Genomic DNA, 21916 nt, shown 5'->3' with positions numbered 1-21916 from the left:
GGACATGGTTTTTTATGCATACTCTTATTTTTGTAGGATGTTATGGGCCTGATCGTTTGGTGCTATTCTTCACATTTTCATAAAAAAATGCAAACTCCTGCTATTGAGGGACTGCTCAGGTTTCAAATCACTTTGAGAGGCCTAAATAAAAGTAAAACCCCATAAATTACCCCAGTATAGAAACTTCACCCCTCAACGTACGTGAAACAACTTTTATGAAGTTTGTTAACCCTTTAATTGTTTTACAGTTGTTAAAACAAAATCGGATATAATTTTGAAAGTAAATTTTTTTTGGATAAATTAATGTGTTTTTCAAAAAATGTACAAATTCTCAGTGGATAAAATACCAAAACTCTCCACAAAATTTGATACCCAATCCCTCCCACGTATAACAATACCCCATATGTGGTGGTAACATGCTGTATGGGGAAGCTGCGCCATTCAGAGCAGATTATGAATTGTCACTTTTTATTGGCTATACAATCTTTATTTTTTTGGCAATTTGGACATATAAGGGCTTATTTTTTGCGACATGAGTTTTGGCACAGCTGGAGAGAGCCTTTGACAACAATTCCAATTATACCTTTATCATTTTTCTAGCTTCTTAATTACCTGAGGTATAGGGAAAATTGATATTTTACTATATTCAAACATAAACATGTCCATCAAGTTCAACCAAGGAAGGAAAGGGATTGGATGAGGAAGGGATTTAGGGGAAACTATTCTATATAACATAACCATCAATGTTATTTAGGTGTAAAAAGGCCCCTGGACCCCTCTTGAAGCTTTCTGCTTTCCCTGCTGTGACCAGCACCTGAGGCTGGCTATTACACAGATTGACAGTTCTCATAGTAAAGAAGCCCCGTCGCTTCTGGGGTTTTCTCCAGACGCAGACCGTGTTCCCTCGTCTTTTGATTTGATTTAATCTGAAGCAACTTACCACCATATTTTTTGTATGGACCATTCATATATTTATATAAATTTATCATGTCCCCTCATAGTTGTCTCTTTTCAAGACTAAATAAATTTAGTTGTTTTAATCTTTCCTCATGACTGAGACCCTCAATACCCCATTTTTGTGGCTCTACATTCAACCCTCTCCAGCTCAAGGGCATCCTTTTTATGGACCGGTGCTCAGAACTGGACAGCATATTCCAGGTACTAATGCCTTGTACAGTGGTAATATTACATCCCTATCTCAAGAGTCCATACCACTTTTGATACATGACAAGATCCTTCTGGCTTTAGAGGCAGCTGACATTGCATGCTGTTATTCAATTTATGATCTACTAGTAAGCCCAGGTCTTCTCAACAAGGGACTCTCCCAGATTTACTCCCCCCAAGGACATATTTTGCCTTAGGATTATTAGCCCCCAGGTGCATAACCTTACATTTATCCACATTGAACCTCATTTGCCAAGTGGATGACTAAAAACTCAGTTTGTCCAAGTCACCCATTCAGCCTATGAACATCCTCCATAGACTGTATTACACTGCACAGTTGGTGTCATCTGCAAAAATAGCTACCTCTATATCATTGATAAATATATTAAATAGTAGTGGGCCAAGCACAGATCCCTGGGGTACAACACTCATAACTGGTGACCATTCCGAGTAGGAATCATTGACCACAACTCTCTGGATACAATCCATCAACCAGTTTTCAATCCAATTGCAAATGATTCCTGCCAAACCAATAGACCTTATTTTACCCATCAGGCGTCTTTGAGGGACAGTGTCAAATGCCTTTGCAAAGTCCAAGAACACAATATCCACAGCTGCTCCTCCATCCAGGCACCGGCTCACCTCTTCATAGAAGCAGATCAGGTTAGTTTGACAACTTCTATTCTTAGTAAACCCATGCTGGCTGTCACTTATTATACTATGTTATGTCACATTCTCCAGTATATAGTCTTTTACTAACCCTTCCAATACTTTCCCCACAATGGAAGTTAAGCTTACAGGCCTATAATTGCCTGGCGAAGTTCTAGAGCCCTTTTTATATATTGGCACCATGTTTGCCTGAAGATTTTAGACAGTGGTACATCAATAACAGAACTGAGTTCTCTAAGGACTCTGGGGTGTAAACCATCTGGTCCAGGAGCCCTGTACACATTGATTTTATTATGCTTAGATTGGATCATGTCTACATTCAGCCAGTCTAGTATATTACAGGATGCATGACTTGTACTGGCACCACCCACGTCAGAAGTTCTTTCTCCTATCGTATAAATGGAGCTAAAAAACACATTAAAAATCCCATTAACCCGCATTCTCTTGGTCTCCAGTCACCGATGTCCCATTTTCAGAATGAAGGGGTCCAACCTTCTCTGACCCATTTTTGTTGCATTCATATACTTAAAAAAATTATTGGGATTTGTTTTGCTATCTTTAGCCACCTGTCTTTCATTTTGTATTTTGGCTGATTTGACTTCATTTTTGCAGATTTTAGTAAGTTTTTTTGTAAGTATTAAAAGCCTTAGGTGACATACCATCATGTAACCATATGCAATTGTATACCTGAAGCATGTGATACTTATGATATGACTGCAAGGACTGATATTATCCTGCTGCTGATTAGTATGCTTACAGTATTATCTGTCTAGCTATGTATTCCAATGGCAACCATACAAACAAAGACAGTCAGAGAGGCCAGGTAACTGCTAGTGTCTAGCCTGCTAGGTGACAAACAGCTGCTGATAGCTAATGGGGCACATTTACTAAGGGTCCGTCAGACGCTTATTTTAAAGATTAAGCCATGCATATCTAAGTACTGAGTACTATTTTTTACGGTGAAACTGCGAATGGCTCATTAAAGCAGCTGGGCACAGCTAGACAGCTACCCAGTCTGATAGCTAGTGCCAAGTCTGGTTGTTGCTGGACAGATTCGCTACAGGTACACTCACAAAATAAAATACCACTAATTAAAATGATGACTAATGTCAGGAACATGATTGCAGGGTGGTGGGAGGCAGATCCCATAGATATCGTCACTCATCCCCTGAATACTTGTGCATGGGGCCACTAAGGGGTTAGTCTTTGCCAATGTACCCCCTTTTTTAAACTTAATTAATGCTTGCACATTTATGAACATACACCCCAGAATGCAGCAAAATTTTGTTTGTACACTTGTTTTTAACCCCTTCCCGACATTTGACGTAATAGTACTGCATCACGGGAGGTGCGTTCCCGCAAAATGCAGTACTATTACGTCATGCTTCTGACACCGGCTCCTTAACGGAGCCGGCGCCAGAAGCTGCGGGTGTCGGCTGTATATTATAGCCGATACCCGCCACTAACATCCGCGATCGGAGATTTCTCTGAACGTGGCTGTTAACCCCTAACACCACATTTCCCTGTACACAAGTAATAAAGTACAAAAAAATCACAAAAACAACCCCCACTTATTTGGTATCGCTGCGTCCGTAACAGTCTGTACAATAAATCATAATCATAATTGGACCCGCTCGGTGAACGTGAAAAAAAACCCCCCAAAACTTGCCAAAAATGTACATTTTTTTATCAAATTGCTTTACAAAAAATGTTTTAAAAAGTGATCCGAAAAAGTTACAAGCACCAAAATGATACCACTGAAAAGCTCAGAACCAGCTCCGCCAACCAAAAAATACTATAGTTATGCCGCTGTAAAAATGGCGATACTAAAACAAATGCAATTTTTTCTATTCTAGTTTTACTTCAATTAAATTGGACAAATATAAATAAAACTATATAAATGAGGTATCACCGTAATGGTATTGATCCGTAGAATAAAGATAATATATTATTGTTATGCTACAGTGAACACCCCCCCAAAAAATGCTAAAAATCCAAAACAAGAATTGATGATTTTATTTTCCTCCACACGTAAAGAGTTAATAAAATTGCTTCAATAAGCTAAAAACCCACTAAAATGAAGTTTTTTTTAACAGTGCTTCTAGTTGCGCAAAAATTGGATCATTCACCTTTAGGGGCAAATGCATATATTACACATTGCGAAATTCTCTAAGGGGTGTGCATTCAAAAATTCGGGTCACTTTTCGGGTTCTTCTCTGTTTTATACCACTAGGGTTCTCCAAATGCATTTAAAACATTTCTGTCAAATTTGGCTTCTAAAAGGCAAACATCCCTCTTTCCTTCTATTGTGCCCCCATACAACATTTTATATACACATGTGGGGTACTTCTACACTCGAGAGAAATAGGTTTACACATTTTGGGGGGTTAGTACATATTTTTTTTTATCCCTTGTGACTAATAAAAATTAGGGGTAAAATGACCTTTATAAGAAAATGTTCACCTTTTTCCTGTTTAGGTCTTAATTAAATCAAACACCATTAAGGACAAATACACATATTACAACTTTCTACATTCTCTAAGGGGTCTGCTTTCCAAAATGGTGACACTTGTTGGGGTTCCCCTATGTTTTGGTACCACTATGGCTCTCTAAATGCATCCCGACACATGTAAAGGATGTCTGTCAAATCTGACTTCTAAAAGGCCAAAGCCCCTCTTTCCCTTCTGAGCTTCACTTCTGAGCCCTAGTGTGTACCCATACAACACCTTATATGCACAAGTGGTGCAATTCTGTGCTTAGGAGAAATAGTTTTACACATTTATGGGGGTTGTTTCATCTTTTATCCCTTGTGGCTTACAAAAATTTTGGGTAAAGGTGACTTTTTTGAGAAAATTTTCACCTTTTTCCTTTTTGGGGACTTATTGAATCAAACACCTGTTGGGGCAAATACACAAATTACACCTTGATAAACTCTCCAAGGGGTGTACTTTCCAAAATGGTGTCTCTTGTTGGGGCTTTCCTCTGTTTTGGTACCATTAGGGCTCTCCAAATGCATTCTGACACATGAAATCTTTTTCAGCCATATTTGCCCTCCAAAAACGAAACAACGCTCTTTCCCTTCCAAGTGCCCCCTGTGCCCGTACAGCAGGGTACAGTGATAAAATCAGTATTGGCATACTCAGGAGGAATTGCACTAAACATTGTAAAATGCATTTTCCTTTTTAACCCATTGTGAAGGTGCAAAATTTAGTGTTCAATGAATATAATGTAAGATAAAATTACAGTTCTGTAATTTCAATTTCATTTATTTTTCACACTCATGAAACGCTCAAAGGGTTAACAAAATTCCCAAAGGGTGTTTTGAATATTTTGAGGGGTGTAGTTTCTAAAATGATGTCATTTGTGGGAATTTTCTGTCATGTGGGCCTTATAAAGTCACTTCTAACTAAAATGACCCTCCAAAAGTAGGGTTTGATGATTTTCGTGAAAATCTGAAAAATTGCACCTAAAGTTATAAGCCTCCAGACATCCTAAATAAGGGAAAAGATGTTTGAAAAATGATGCCAAGTTAAAGCAGACATATGGAAAATGTTAGTCATCAAGTTATTTTAGTGATATGGCCAACATTCCAAAAAGTAGAAAATTTTGAATTTGGAAAACATTGTTTTTTTCAAAATTTTTGCCAAATTTCCGTTTATTTTATAAATAAATACTAAACATATTGCTTAAATTTCTCAACCAACATGAAGTACAATGTGTCAATAAAAACAATCTCAAAACCAACTGGATATGTTAAAGCGTTTTAAAGTTATAACCACTTAAATAGACGCATGTCAGATTTGAAAAATGGGCCGTATCAGGAAGGTGAAAAGTGGCTTCAGCGTTAAAGAGGTTAAACTTTTGGTGTGCTTTTAAAATTTAATTTGATTAATAAAGTCTATAAACTTTTTTTACTATTTGGCCTTTGTATCACATCTTATGTTTCTCTTGCTTACAAGTTAATTTTACAACTCTTAACCTCACAGAAGTTGTTGGCACGTGCAAAATGATATTCAGTTGAATTCCTGTGCTTTTTGGACTTTTCATATCTTTGGTTTGCTGTACTTACATATGCCATTTTGCTTGAAACCATGAAGTAATAAGCTCAAAATTAACGGGTCCACCCAATATCTTCTTTAATTGATTGTGTGTCCCTAGGTAAGATGTAATTAAGGGAGATACATATATGGGATAACCCAGAGGTTGATCACAGGAGGAGTTGATTAAATTCCTTAAAACATGTTTGTTGTTTTGAATACTGCCTCTTTCATGATCCCGATTTCGAAGGAAGATCAGTTCTTGTTGTTGTCCAGCCCAAAGTCCTCTTACGCATTCCTTATTTACCTGCAACAATATAATATAAAAATATATGACAGAGCATAGGCTTGTATATAAGCTATATTCTATTTATAACACAATAATACATAATACAATAAAATATAATGTTAGAAATGAAAATGTAACAAATGACAAAAGACAGCTGAATTCCCCAGCATTAACCCCCTTACCAATGCTTGCAATAATAGTATAACACAGCAGGATGTAACTTCCTGCAGAGCACCTTACTATTACTGTGCATTCATGGTACCTGCTCACGTGTGGTGCCTGTCCTATACACAATCTACCACTGACACCCTGCTATAAAACCTACGATCATATAATAGAAAGGATGGGTGTAGCACAGCCACAAATTGTTTATGAGCCAATGCACAAATGCCAACACGAAAGCAATACAAGAAAAAAGAATGCATTCAAAGGCTCTTGTATAGTGCAAAAATAAAAATCAAAGTTTATTAGACAACTGACAAATGTTCAAAAAGTACACACATTTAAAATCATTTAAAAACTCTATATACATGAGATCATACAGTCACTAGGTATAGTGAATCTGTAAACTACCCCCCGACCAACACAAGGTGAGTGATACAAGGCCAACCTGACTGACCAACAGTAGAAAGATGCTCAATTGCTAAATGCAAATAAACAAAAACAGGTCCCCTAACCTATCCAAACATGTGAGAAGCCAAATGGCAGCCTCGGGCTCCAAGCCAAATGCAAAGGTATATTGTGACCGGATAAGCATGAAGAAAGCATAAATTGAAAATTCACATTGTGAACAACTTCTTATGCACAAACCTCCACAGAAAGGACACAGCCACTAACAGTTTACTTCATTACCAAAGCTTTCACCCCCAACACCTTAAAGCCGGCATACCGATTGGCCAATTTATCCGACTTAAGAGGAATTGTACTTTGGAGAAGGACTTTAGGACCAATGCACGTGACCTCACGGATAGGTTCAAAGGCAGAAACTACCCAAGGAGGGTTATTTCACAAGCCTTTCAAAGGGCTCGTTCCACACCTAGATCAGACCTCCTGACGTCCAAGCCAAGAAAATCGAATTCACAGCTTGGTATTTATACCAAGTATAACAACCAGTGGAGGGATGTTTGGAGGATCTTGAATAAAAACTGGCACATCCTAAATTCAGAACCCAAATTGAGACCATTTATTGACAACAAGCCCAAGCTTATAGCAAAAAGGTCTTGTAACCTCAAGGATCAATTGACAAGGAGTCACTTTTCCCGTCCCACAAAATCCCTGGGGAGGGGACTGAAACTCAAGGGATCATTTCCATGCGGTGACTGCTCAGTGTGTAGCCTAGTTTGTACAACAGATGAATTCACTAACCCTCTGAACCAGGAAAAATTTTCCCTGCAAGACTACATAAATTGTAGATCCAGGAACATTATCTATGACTCCTTATCAAAGGAACTGACAGCTAAGACTATTATTAATTTTTTTGGACAATAATAGCCTTGAGATAATGCCAAACTCCATGTGGGAATCTCAGAAAATGGTAGCACAGGTTACTTAATGGACATGGGACAGGGTAGCAAAGAGAAGAGGTGCAACAATCAGCTTGCATGCAGACCAAATAGTTACCCTGGAAAGTTCATATAAGAAATCACAAGCTCTGGCCACAAAGGAGGAACTTTTGGGTGTAAGGGGAAACTAAAATATGTTGTAAATCATGTATCTGAACACAGGGTCATGTTCACGATATACACTCACAATGTGCACTATCTGTAAGATCTAGTTACTTTGTTAGGGAAAAGAAAGAGGTGAGAGAAAAGAAAAGGTTTGCGTGTGTAACTAAAATATAAATTTTATCAATTCTTATAAAATAGTTTCATATTTATTTGTGAAATATATCCAAAAAACTAGTACGGCTTCACTAGTATCACCATACTTTATGATAGCCAGAGAGGCTTCCCCTGTAACTACAAACTGCCGCTCAGTCTGAATATGTGCTAAGCAAGCAGTATAATATTTTTTTAAATAATTTTCTTGTGCAGAAGCCTGGTTCCACTATATAGTTCAAAATCACTGCCACATGGACATATGTGAGCCCTCTTCATACTCCCCCATGCGCATCAAGACGTAAGGGTATGTCTTATTGCGCTATAGGGTGCACAGGATCGCACTGTTGTATCAGTCATTAGCCAATAATTAGTGCTGGCCATTTTCAGAAAAATTATTGAGCCTGCCTCTTCCTACACTCCCTGCCAGATCTATGTGTCTACGCCTTAGATAAAGCTCCCCTGTGATATTCCTCAATTTCTGTTTGCTGCCTGCCCTGACCTGTTGCTATGTCTCCTCCTCTGATCCTGTGCTGCCCGGCCTGTCCCCGACTACGATATTGCCTGCTGTTCCTGTACCTCGACCTTGGCTGCCACTGTGGACAAGTCACATCTGTGGAATGACCTGGTGGTACCACGCCGCAGCAAGTCCAAACCGCTTTGCGGAGGGCTCTGGTGAAAACCAGGTGGCACTTAGACTCTGGTCCCAGGTAGTGGCTTGTGTTATCGTCCGCAGTGGTTCAGAGGATCCGCAAACTGATATATTATTTCAGACAAGGGTCCACAGATGGACCCTTCCAAGACTATTAAACTAGCTTTGGAAGAATGGCGTTATCTGGAGGGTGCTCATCATCCAGTCAGTATCTATACTGATCATAAAAACCTCCTGTACCTCCAGACTGCCCAGCGTCTCAATCCATGACAGGCTCGTTGGTCTCTCTTCTTCTCCGGTTACAATTTTCCGATACATTTCCGTCCTGCGGAGAAGAATTTTAAGGCCAATGCTCTCTCTTGTGACTTGGATGTTATTGGGGAGGACCCTGCTCCTATACATATTGTTCCCCCTGAACGGCTGTCTCTTGCTGCTCCTGTGGACCTTCTGCAACTTCCTCCTAGCAAGATATATGTCTGACCTGCCCTTCGTAAAACGATGTGCAACACCCTCGCCGATGCAATGGCGAGGGAGTGTTTGCGAATACGTCCCACCTGCATGTAACCACATCACACTACATGGTCCTGATAGGACATAGGGGTATTGCCGTGGTGAATCCTGCCTGGCAAGGCAGAAGTTAATTTTGTATGATGTAAGATTCTGTCATCCAATGATCTGTGTTACATCCTGTCCTTTGTAAGCTGAGATGTGATTGGAGGAGCAGCCACCACCTGACCAAGGGGAAGTAATAAAAACCCCTGGCCAGGAATGTTCTGGGGAATTCTAGGAAGTCTCAGATCTCAGAGAAGTCTCAGAACTTTCAGAGAGATTCTAGCGTAGGAGAATCCTAGAGATCAGTGAGTGAGTGAGAAATCTCTGTCTAGCCCATACCAGAGCAGGAAGAGCCTAGCCCCTGCCTCTGAAGAGTGGAGTCTAAGACTAGAGTTAGTGTAGTGAGGAAAAGGGGTATCATCTTACCTTTAAAGGTGATACCTGAAGCCCTACAGGACAAGCTGAAGCTTCCTACCAGGACACAGCTGCCTCCCAGCCTGCCCTCTACATCCAGGCTGGTTAACTATCTCCTGAGGCTCCCTCCAAAAGCATCTCAGCACTCCATCTACCTGTTAAAGGCACGTTGCTGCGGTTCCTGCCGGTTCAAATAAAGAACTGTAAGTTGTTTTCTTCAACTTCTGTCTCCGTCTGGTCCCTGCTAATACGGCTGCCTTCATCACCGGCACCCTGTCCATCACCCAGAGACTCACACTCGGGACATTAAGGGGTTGCCCCAGGGAGATCCGCTATAGCAGCCTCTCCCTCATCATTTCTTGCCAACACCACCCTGCTGGAGACCTGCCAGGCTGTAGGACAGCCCTCCGGTTCCCCCGTACCAAGCACCGTGACAATAGCGTGCTTAGGCCGCAACCGCCAGCCACTCCGGTACCGCGGGCCCCGGCTGTCTCCAGGCCTCACCTCAAGGGCTAGGCCCCGGTGGGGGATGTTGCAGATGCACAGGATTTTGTGGGTTCCTGAAGTTCCTGTGCCCGAAACAAATCAGCTCGTCTTAAACCTGCTGGTCTTCTGTTGCCTGCTGGTCTACCAAGCTGCACGTGGACTTACGTGGCAATGGATGTTATCACCGATCTTACTCTGGTAATACCGTCATCTGGGTGGTAACCGACTGCTTCTCCAACATGTTCTACTTTGTTCCTCTGCCAGGCCTAACGTCGGCTCCACTTCTTGCCAGCCTGTTCTTCTAGCACATCTAGCGTTCCTGTGTCCTATGTTCCTGTTTCTATCTGCCTGGACCTCCCATTGCTGACCCAGGATTGCACTTGACCTTGCATCTCTGCTGCCTGCACTGACCCTGTGCCTGAACCTGACCATAAGACTGACTTCCGCCAAGGTACCTCGACCTCGGCTGCCACCGCGGGCTAGTCACACCTGTGGTACGACCTAGTGGTACCCTGCCGCAGCAAGACCATCCCGCTTTGCAGCGGGCTCTGGTGGAGATCAGGTGCCACATGGATTCTGGTCCCAGGTGTCGGCTAGTACCACCTCCCGTGGCGGTCGAGAGGATCCACTGATCCCGAATCCTAACATCTTCCAACTTAACATAGATCTCAAATTCTTAACAAAATTGCTATTTCTCCTCGTTTGCCTTGAGTTATCTCATTAGAAATTTCAGCCTCTGTGAAGGACAGGGAAAAGAAAAACAATACCCTTAGATTATTGCTGTTCTTTCATCATGCTAAGGATGTATGGCGGAGTATATTTGATGGTGAGCTTTCGAGAATATTAGTTTTCTTCGTCAGACATGATATTATGCAGCCTCTCCCTCATCATTTCTTGCCAACACCACCCTGCTGGAGAACTGCCAGGCTGTAGGACAGCCCTCCGGTTCCCCCGTACCAAGCACCGTGACAATAGCGTGCTTAGGCCGGCCACTCCGGTACCGCGGGCCCCGGCTGTCTCCAGGCCTCACCTCAAGGGCTAGGCCCCGGTGGGGGATGTTGCAAGTGGCGTCACGAACAGGATTGATACTTCTGTGCCTTATTACGGCATTAAAGACTTTCCTTTATTAAAAAGACTGTGCTGCCTAACCCTGCTGCCATCCGGGTTTAGGCCCAAGTACTTGTGTGTTTCTGGATTGAACTGTGTTAATGCTGCCACGTGCTGTCGAGCACCGCTCCAGCACTCAAGAGGTTAATCCCGGCAAGAACTGTACCAGCTCTGCTACATCCGGCGCTGCCGCGCCTGAAGATTTTTACCTCAGAAACTGTGGCGCAGCAAATAATTCAAGCCCGCCAAAACCTTCACTGGCGGGAAACCCAGATGACTCACCAACTCCGCCCACGCGCGAATGGCGCGAACCCCGCCTCCTGTGGCGCAGGAAAAATTAGAGTCCGCCACAGCTCTTGGCGGGAAGGACTTGGACTCCTCCCACTGGCTCGAGGCGGACTTCCTGCCCCGCCTCAGAGAAGCGCCAGAACTCGTGCTGATCTTGGTCGTGGTCTCTGCCAGCCGGTCCGGAGACCCTCCGCTGGACATCGGCTGCACCGAGGACTGACCCGGGCCTTCGTCACCAGGACGTATTTCCAAGCGGTGACGCAGCACCAGGTACCACCCGGGCGGTTCCCGCTGTGCGGCCTGCCAGCCCCGCTGTGACGGTTGATCCTCCGGCGGTTCCTGATCCTCCGGCACCTACCTGTCGCCCAAGGAGATCCGAGCCTGCACCGGAGCCACGAGCCCCAGCACCGGCACCTCCGCAGCCTCAAGGCCGAGGTGAGGCCGCCCGCCGGCGACTCCGAGACGCTGTCTCGGAACAGCAACGCCGAGAGAAGGAGGCCCAACGGTATATGGCCGGCCGGTCTACAGCTGGAGCTTGGGTGGAAAAGAACCGCACCACCGGCATGGTCCGGTTCTTCGATAAGCAACGTGGCTATGGCTTCGCCACCCAGGACTACACCGGACGGGATGTATTTATTCCCCGCCGGTCTGTCAAGAGGCCTGACTTGCCGGAGAGACTGCACAATCTGAAGCCAGGAGAGTGCATCGAGTTCTCCCTGCAGGAGGGGCCCCGAGGACCATGGGCGGCTGGTGTGATCTGGATCCCGGACTCCGATGAGGACCGCTACCCATCGTACGACGAGCTGTATGAGGACGACGAGTGGCCGGAGTCCCCGAACACTTCCTCTTCCTCGGCTGCGAGTCCCCGGGCGGTGACCCACGTGAATGCCCCATCCACGGTAATCATGAGTACGGGTCCCATTGCCATCCATGGGCCGGGCATGATCCAGGGCGCCACCCCCACCGTCTCCCCTGCCGGGAGCATTGCCAGGTCCCGTGGATCTTCTGTGGGAGATGACATCCCGGCTAGTGAACCTTGTCCGGAGGTTCCAACGAGGCCTACTTCTCCACTTGCCGGTTACCAGTGGGGTGATGACCCGGTCCTGGAAGAACCGGAGCTGGAAGGAGCTGCGGCGCTGCCGCAGGTCCCTGTTTATTTTCTTCTGGACCCCTCCGTGGTCCCTTGCTCAGTTGAGCCCCCGGCTGGAACAGCCCACACCCCGGTCGACAGCGCTCCTCCCCCTGAAGGTCCGGAGGATGTTGCTGCACCTGCAGTACCCGCTACTGCCACCGGGTGTCCCCAGCCGGCACCTACTCCCGCTGAGGATGCACAGGATTCCCTACTGACTTTGGATCCTGCCCCTGCTGAACCCAGCGAAGATGCAGAGTAACCCCTGAAGGGCTGTAGCCCTCTCCAGGTACTATGTACATATTGTGTATTTATTTCTGTCCTTACCCCAAAGAGCCAGAGACTTTCCTGAGACTCTTACCCTTATTTATCTCAGTCAAGAGATTTTCTACTGTCCTGTGCTATGATAGCACCCTTCCTCTGCCAGCAGAGATTTCTTCAAAGGACTCTGTCTCTCTACACATAGAGGAGACCCTTTGTTTCTTTAGTGCACTTTTCCCCACCTCAAGGGCTGTACCCAGAAGATGGACTTTGTTACTAGAGACCTTCTGAGAGACTTTTGCCAACCTCAAGGAAAAGTTGCAACTTAATTTATTATCATTTTGCACTTAATGCCTTCCTTTTTAGGTACGGACATTCTGTTTGCACTTTTTTATGCCTTTTCTTTGCAGGAAAAGAGACATTTAATATCGTGCTACCCTGCGTAGCCTGTCTACCTCTGTAACGTTTGTAACGTTCAAGATGTGTACCCATTGGGCTCCTAAGCCAATGTGAATTTACCACCTGTTTGCACACTGTCATATCTGCCAGTAGTCTGCATTAACCCTTTCATAGGCTTTACAGGTTGTAGTGTGGCTGTGTCGGACCGTCTTTTTGTGTAAAACACTGACCGCTACCTGATCCCTCAAACCGAGGTTTGCACATGGGGGTAGTCCGTAAACTGCGGGTCTTTAGGGGACCGGGGGTGTTACACAGTTAGCACCTGGATGCCACCCATACATGTGTAAGGATGCCAGTCAGGAGGTACTCGTGTCGCATATGCTAACGCAATGCAGATATACACATTATATAATTGCCGCCAGGGAAGAAGCGTTGATATAACAAATATACAGGCCTTGGTGCAAGGAGTGGATTACAGGACATGACACCACACCTTTCCTACTGTACAGTTCGGTTTAATGGCGTCAGCGACCAACTGTCATACAGCTACATGTTTTGTCTTTAGTCCGACACCAACCCAGGTGCCTGTCTCCAGGACCATGGGCGGTTTGTCCCTACACCTCACATAGCCTGCACTTCCCAGAAGTGCCTTTATCCACCCCTGCCCCCTCAAGCCATCTGTAGTCGAGCCGAGGACGGCTCTTTCAATTGCCCCCGGGGTATGCAACACCCTCGCCGATGCAATGGCGAGGGAGTGTTTGCGAATACGTCCCACCTGCATGTAACCACATCACACTACATGGTCCTGATAGGACATAGGGGTATTGCAGTGGTGAATCCTGCCTGGCAAGGCAGAAGTTAATTTTGTATGCTGTAAGATTCTGTCATCCAATGATCTGTGTTACATCCTGTCCTTTGTAAGCTGAGATGTGATTGGAGGAGCAGCCACCACCTGACCAAGGGGAAGTAATAAAAACCCCTGGCCAGGAATGTTCTGGGGAATTCTAGGAAGTCTCAGATCTCAGAGAAGTCTCAGAACTTTCAGAGAGATTCTAGCGTAGGAGAATCCTAGAGATCAGTGAGTGAGTGAGAAATCTCTGTCTAGCCCATACCAGAGCAGGAAGAGCCTAGCCCCTGCCTCTGAAGAGTGGAGTCTAAGACTAGAGTTAGTGTAGTGAGGAAAAGGGGTATCATCTTACCTTTAAAGGTGATACCTGAAGCCCTACAGGACAAGCTGAAGCTTCCTACCAGGACACAGCTGCCTCCCAGCCTGCCCTCTACATCCAGGCTGGTGAACTATCTCCTGAGGCTCCCTCCAAAAGCATCTCAGCACTCCATCTACCTGTTAAAGGCACGTTGCTGCGGTTCCTGCCGGTTCAAATAAAGAACTGTAAGTTGTTTTCTTCAACTTCTGTCTCCGTCTGGTCCCTGCTAATACGGCTGCCTTCATCACCGGCACCCTGTCCATCACCCAGAGACTCACACTCGGGACATTAAGGGGTTGCCCCAGGGAGATCCGCTATAGCAGCCTCTCCCTCATCATTTCTTGCCAACACCACCCTGCTGGAGACCTGCCAGGCTGTAGGACAGCCCTCCGGTTCCCCCGTACCAAGCACCGTGACAATAGCGTGCTTAGGCCGCAACCGCCAGCCACTCCGGTTCCGCGGGCCCCGGCTGTCTCCAGGCCTCACCTCAAGGGCTAGGCCCCGGTGGGGGATGTTGCAGATGCACAGGATTTTGTGGGTTCCTGAAGTTCCTGTGCCCAAAACAAATCAGCTCATCTTAAACCTGCTGGTCTTCTGTTGCCTGCTGGTCTACCAAGCTGCACGTGGACTTACGTGGCAATGGATGTTATCACCGATCTTACTCTGGTAATACCGTCATCTGGGTGGTAACCGACTGCTTCTCCAACATGTTCTACTTTGTTCCTCTGCCAGGCCTAACGTCGGCTCCACTTCTTGCCAGCCTGTTCTTCTAGCACATCTAGCGTTCCTGTGTCCTATGTTCCTGTTTCTATCTGCCTGGACCTCCCATTGCTGACCCAGGATTGCACTTGACCTTGCATCTCTGCTGCCTGCACTGACCCTGTGCCTGAACCTGACCATAAGACTGACTTCCGCCAAGGTACCTCGACCTCGGCTGCCACCGCGGGCTAGTCACACCTGTGGTACGACCTAGTGGTACCCTGCCGCAGCAAGACCATCCCGCTTTGCAGCGGGCTCTGGTGGAGATCAGGTGCCACATGGATTCTGGTCCCAGGTGTCGGCTAGTACCACCTCCCGTGGCGGTCGAGAGGATCCACTGATCCCGAATCCTAACATCTTCCAACTTAACATAGATCTCAAATTCTTAACAAAATTGCTATTTCTCCTCTTTTGCCTTGAGTTATCTCATTAGAAATTTCAGCCTCTGTGAAGGACAGGGAAAAGAAAAACAATACCCTTAGATTATTGCTGTTCTTTCATCATGCTAAGGATGTATGGCGGAGTATATTTGACCCCTGAGGAAGCCACCAGGCTCGGTGGCGGAACGCGTGGGGAGCCAGTCCCATCTACCCAAAACCCGGTGATATTTTTACATTTATTACTCTGCCTGCATTTTGATACATTTATCCAGTGCTTGACTCCTATTTATGTATTACATGTAGTTCTTATTTCCATTAGACATGCACAGGCTGCGCCGGGCCTTATAGGGTAGTTGGCTCAGCAACCTCTTTAGCTCATCTTGCGAGCAATATATTTATAGGGTTGCCTATAGCAACAAGTGCTCATTTTTTGCACATTATACCTTTTTGCTGCTATATTGAGACTCAGCACTTTATCGTGCTTTTTAATTGCTTTTATACTGTTTTGGTTTACACATTGGGTGTACATTTGTATTTATGGTAATAAAGACTTTTTCATTGTTATCACCTATGTGTCTTTGCATTAGTACCTATAACACGTCCCTTTTTCCTGGTCTAAATGATATGATGTTCTGACGTGTGGTACTTTCATTGGCCTCTATCTATTTTGTGAGGAGTATATTTGATGGTGAGCTTTCGAGAATATTAGTTTTCTTCGTCAGACATGATATTATGCATGAAACAGAAAATTCACAGCATTGTATACACACAAGGCAGTGATCATCAAAGGGTATTAAAAAAAAACTTTGAAACAACAGATTGATAAATACAGGGTCCACTTATTTACAGGATGGCAATAAACACACTAAAAACCTGTGAGGCATGACAAGAGAGCTCTGGCTCTTATCTGCTTGTGGCCTCCAGGTCAGAGGTAGGAGGTCATGAAACTGGCATGAATGTTAAGACCACTTTGTAAGGTGTTGAACCTCCACATTAATTTATACTCCCATTCTTTTCTTTTCCTCCATGTCTTAAAATGTTCCATTAAAATAGTAATCTGCAAATCTTCCATAGTGTGGTTCTCTCTGAAGAAATGTGCAGCTACTGGGAGATCCTTCTTTTCATTTTTAATATCAGATCGGTGCGAGTTCATGCGCTGATGGAGTCTCTGGCATGTTTCCCCAACATAATGGTTGGTGGTTGAACACTATTGGTGGTTGAACACACATCATAAGGTAGACCACATCAGAAGACCTGCAGGAAAGCGTCCCCCTTAAACTGATGTAACTGCTGTACCCGTACGAAAAGCGTCAACTATTTTCTGACATTATGCACACTATCATGTTTTTTAAATCGATTATGGAATAAAACTGTAATGTTTTTAATGAACTCACTGGAAAATACCTTTTCCTTTCCAAATGAGAAATAGTTGTGGGTGAGCATAAATTGTATGAGTTCTGTGACCAGTACTGTTGGTAGGTTGAGCTTCTCCATTTGTGCCCGACATGGTGCTATTCCAACCTTGTGGGGGATATTAGTGTAAAGAGATTCCACATCCATGGTGGCCAGAATGGTACCATAAGGAAGTGGGCCTACAGTCTTGAGTTTATTTCAAAAGTCAGTAGAGTCCTGGATGTAGCTAGTTGTACTTCATCATGCTTCATCATGCTAAGGCAAAGAAGATCCCTCTAGTCTTTTTCAGCACAGATTTTATAAAATTCTGCTGGGAATTAAATCAGTAAAGTTACTGCTGTGATTCCCGGCATAATTTATATAAAATCTTAGCAACAGAAACTTTGCCTGCCTGGAAAGGGGCAGTTACAAAATCATTACAACTAAACTCTTTCCCTCATTGTCCCTCAAGCTGCAGCCTCTCCATAGATTTCTCTTGGCTATAATGGTAGCGGAACATGTGACCCTGCATCTTATACAGCAGGGTCAACATGCCCCACCTGGCCAACCCCATGATTTTTGTTTTTGTCCTAGCTCATCCCACAAAGAGTCAATGAAATGTCATCAATAACTACAGTTACATCAAATTGGTATGTTTAACATTGAAACTAGTAATTGTGGCTAGTGTTGAGCGAAACCGTCGAAGTTGGGAGTTCAACGAGTTTGTCCAAACTCCAGAAAATATTTCAGTTCTCCTGAACTTGAAGCATGATTTTGAAACCCATTGAAATTGCTAAGGCCTGAACATTAAGATTCATAACAAATTCTGCATCACTGCAGCCATTTTTTTCAAAGTCAAATAGACTTGTACATAAATATTCATTTCATCTTAGCTGTTGATTTAAGAAGATTGCTTTTGGCTACAGAGTAAATCCAGTCACTTCAGCATGCCCAGTTAGTAGGGACATCTAGTGATCGAGTGATAATACTAAATCAAAGTAATTAGAAGCTACTGCATCAGATTAAGGATGTGGGCTGTCATCCAACAACTTTAGGAGTTGCACTCCTCTGATTTAATTTTTTTCTGTCCGCAGAAAGTTACACATGCATTTTTCGTAAGTGACTTTTTATATTATTGGTTTTCCTTTTATCAAGCAAAACCAAGTTATGTTTTACAATTTCCCCCTATGTTTCTACTCAAGTCAAGTCAAATTTTAAATGGGGTATGTAATCCATGAAGAAATGTGCCCAGGCTAAAACATAACGGAAAATGGTAATTTACTATACCAACTTATCAACTTAAAGAGGACCTGTCACCCTCAAAAACGGAAAACCTCCGATAACGCTAGCAGACACTGCCATGATGTACACTAGAAGCGCCAGACCACTCTAAAAGCAGTCCGGCTTAATCATGAGGTGGAGGGATTAAGGGTGGTGACTGCCGCATGACGCTCGGCAGTCACCGCAAGCCTGTGGAGTGGGCGGGCTGTCCGGGGAAGAGACCGGCTCCTCTTGATAGTGGTCTGGCGTTTATAGAGTACATCGCGGTGGTGTCTGCTAGCAGTGTAACACTTCTGTGACTGTTGTAGCACTAGGAGCTGCTTACTTTAGTAATGGCTCCTAGTGCTGTTTTTAAGGGTGACAGATCCTCTTTAAGGTAATGTTTTTCTTTTTCTTACATTGTTTAGTTCTACTATGGGAGTATCGTATTCATATTTAATGGGATATGAAAAACAGCATCTAAATGAAAGTCATGTGTACCTTGATAACTTTGAAACTGAGGTAGCTTTTGTGAAGCATGATGACACTATATTCATCACTTCCGTCTTCAACAATATGTCTCAAAGTCAGCAATTCTTTCTTGTTCGACAGGATAGCGGAGCGCCATTCAGGATCTTCTTCACTACAAATTACAATCTTCTCTCCAAACATCTTGATTGCTTCATAGAGTGCAAAAGAATCTTCATATTCCTCTGGGCAAGCAAACTGGCTCTAGTATATTAATGCAAAGATATTAAAGATAATAAATTTGCAAATAGTTAATTTTATATAAAGATGTGTATGTACATGGACTTTAACCTCTTTAGTTAATTTTTCTCTCCACACCTTAAAAAATCTATACATTTTTCATTTTCCTGTGTACAGATCTGTGTGAGGGCTTGTTTTCTTTGTAACAAATTGTACTTCTTAGTGATGATATTTATTATTCCATGCCATGTATCGGGAAACAACCAACAATTCTAAACCAGTGAATTTGGTGAAAAAAAGAATTTTCACCATTTTCTTGTGGGGTCTGTTTTTGTGTCTTTTACAATGCGCTACAAATGACATGTCTCCTTTATTCTCTGGGTCGGTACGATCATGGGGATACCAAATTTATACAGGTTTTAAAGTGTTTTTATACATTTAATGTAGAGGTGGTATTAGAGGTGATCTATCACAACCTGTAATAGACAGGAACTTTCAGATCTCTCTTAATGACAGGTCCTGAGTCTCATGGCTGTCATCAAAACGGATTGTCGCTCTCTGATAATGTCACATGGAGTGACCATTCTCCCAAGATGGCAGCGCCCACGCGGTGCTGGGGATATAAATGCTAATGGGGGCTTCACCATAAACATATGGATTTGGAATTATAGTAAGTATATATTAAAAAGGAGACACAGCAGGCATTTAAACAATGCCTAGCGTGAAAATATCCTTAGATCTGAACACATAAAAGCAGGGATATAACTAGGAGAGGCTGGGCCCCATGGCAGATTCCTGCATGACTCCCCTTTACCTTAAATCATTTTTTATGGTAGACATATGTTTATAAACTCATACAAATTTATGTATACAGTCATATGTTCACATTTATGTACATGATTTTATAAACTTGTGCGTATACAAATATGTATAAAAATTAAAGTACCCTGGGGGGTCTGAAAAAAAAAAAGGAAAAAAAAATTTCCCTTTCCCTACAACTGATATAAATATAAATAAACAGTACAAATCATAAACAATCTATCAAAATATATCTATCTGCGTTTAACCCCATAATGGAATATAGCGGCCAGAGTCGAAAATGCCACTTTTTGCCAATTTGAAAAATATATAAAATCAATAAAAAGTGATGAAAAGGTAGTGATGAAAATGGTAGCAGTGAAAACATCATCGGAAGTCGCAAAAACAGATTTAAATTTTTGTAAATGTATGAAAACATTATAAAACATATATAAATTTGTTATCCCCGTGATCGCACCAACCCAAAGAATTAAGTAAACGTTTCATTTGGAGCCCTAAGTAAAAGCCGTAAAATCCAAGCCCACAAGAATGCACTGCAAATGCATTTTTTCACCAACTTCACTACATTTGGAATTTTTCTCATGTGCAATTTGTTACAAAGAAAACAGGCTCTCATACAGCTCCATACATGGAGAAATAAAAAAAGTTATGGATTTTTGAAAGTGGGGATTAAAAAATGAAAATGCATGAACAAAAAAGTCCCTGGTTGTTAAAAAAAAAAAATGTTTAAATGTGCATAATTGTAGATTTTTGCTTGTCCAGTCTTTAAGCTTTAGAAGCTTGTGCAGCAAACTTGAAGTACTGTACACACTTACCTGATGCAGTTTCAAGGCCATTCGAATTGCCGGAGAAACAACAGTGTATAATAAGTCCATGTCAGCAAACACCCATTCTTCTTCTTTGGATATTTGATAATGCCCTTTAAACAGGGTATGTAGTCCATGAAGAAATGCATCCAAACTAAAAGAATATGCAAAATAGTAATTTATTTATAAAACAAGAGAAGAGATATACAGGCGGTCCCCTACTTAAGGACACCCGACTTACAGACAACCCATAGTTACAGACAGACCCATCTGACCTCTGGTGAAGCTCTCTGGATGCTTTACTATAGTCCCAGACTGCAATGATCAGCTGTAAGGTGTCTGTAATGAAGCTTTATTGATAATCTTTGGTCCCATTACAGCAAAAAAATGTTTAAACTCTAATTGTCACTGGGGCCAAATTTTTTTTTGTCTGGATCTACAATTATAAAATATACAGTTTCGACTTACATACAAATTCAACTTAAGAACAAACCTCCGGACCCTATCTTGTACGTAACCCGGGGACTGCCTGTAAACTGGCACTCTCGTTACAGTCAGCTGGGCATTATCAACTCATTGACATCTGGACTGGATTCGGCCGCAGGGACTTCAACACACAGAGGGACATCTAGTAGTTCTCAGTGTGACTCAGGTCCACTGTCAGAATCTCATATACCTATTCATTCCTTTCGAGACACATAACATTTAACAATTGGTGCAATATTCAGGTTCTCAATTGGGAAAACAATCAGAGGTTTATTTATCCACTTCACTATAGCTCAATTCACACAAGCCAGGGGATCACTGCATCTGATTGATCATGCAAGGACAGAACATGCAGGTAATCCTGAAGTACTGCGCTTCTCTGGCATTAAATAGTAGAAATAAACTTCAGAGGAGTTGATAGGGCCCATGACCTTTTACTCTGAAATGTCAATTGGATTATCCCCTCAGATGGGGAGAGGTGCAGGGGGTGTCTTGGACTTATATATAGGAAGAATCCTCCAGCTCACCTGGATCTTGCGATAACTTTATCGGCTTGCACGGATCCACCCCGCTGCAGGGCAATAAAGTCCACAATAAGAAAAAAACTTCCAGATCCAGCTAGATGCAGAATAAGATCGCCTTTATTGTATTTTCAGGGCATCCATCAGATAAAATACAGATGGCATGGTAAAATCGTCAAACAATTTTTACGTCAAACGATTTTACCATGCCACCTGTATTTTATCTGATGGATGCCCTGAAAATACAATAAAGGCGATCTTATTCTGCATCTAGCTGGATCCGGAAGTTTTTTTCTTATTGTGGTGTCTTGGACTT

The 21916-nt window shown here is 43.3% G+C and overlaps 1 protein-coding gene across 2 annotated transcripts in view; it reads right to left on the bottom strand.

Annotated features, from left to right (window-relative positions):
- The window catches only part of PCNX2 (pecanex 2), a 454272-nt gene that overhangs the window by 45834 nt on the left and 386522 nt on the right, over positions 1–21916 (bottom strand). For both annotated transcript variants that reach the window (XM_072141166.1, XM_072141167.1), the window contains 3 exons: positions 20603–20747; positions 18762–18992; positions 5903–6177 (listed from right to left, as the gene is read on the bottom strand). In XM_072141166.1, the coding sequence (XP_071997267.1) occupies positions 5903–6177; positions 18762–18992; positions 20603–20747 (651 nt within the window). The remainder of the gene's footprint in view (positions 1–5902; positions 6178–18761; positions 18993–20602; positions 20748–21916) is intronic.

This window comes from Engystomops pustulosus, chromosome 3 (assembly GCF_040894005.1).
Source record: "Engystomops pustulosus chromosome 3, aEngPut4.maternal, whole genome shotgun sequence".
NCBI lineage: Eukaryota > Metazoa > Chordata > Amphibia > Anura > Leptodactylidae > Engystomops > Engystomops pustulosus.
Note: the sequence above shows the minus strand (reverse complement) of the source record. Positions and strands in the feature narration are given on the sequence as shown.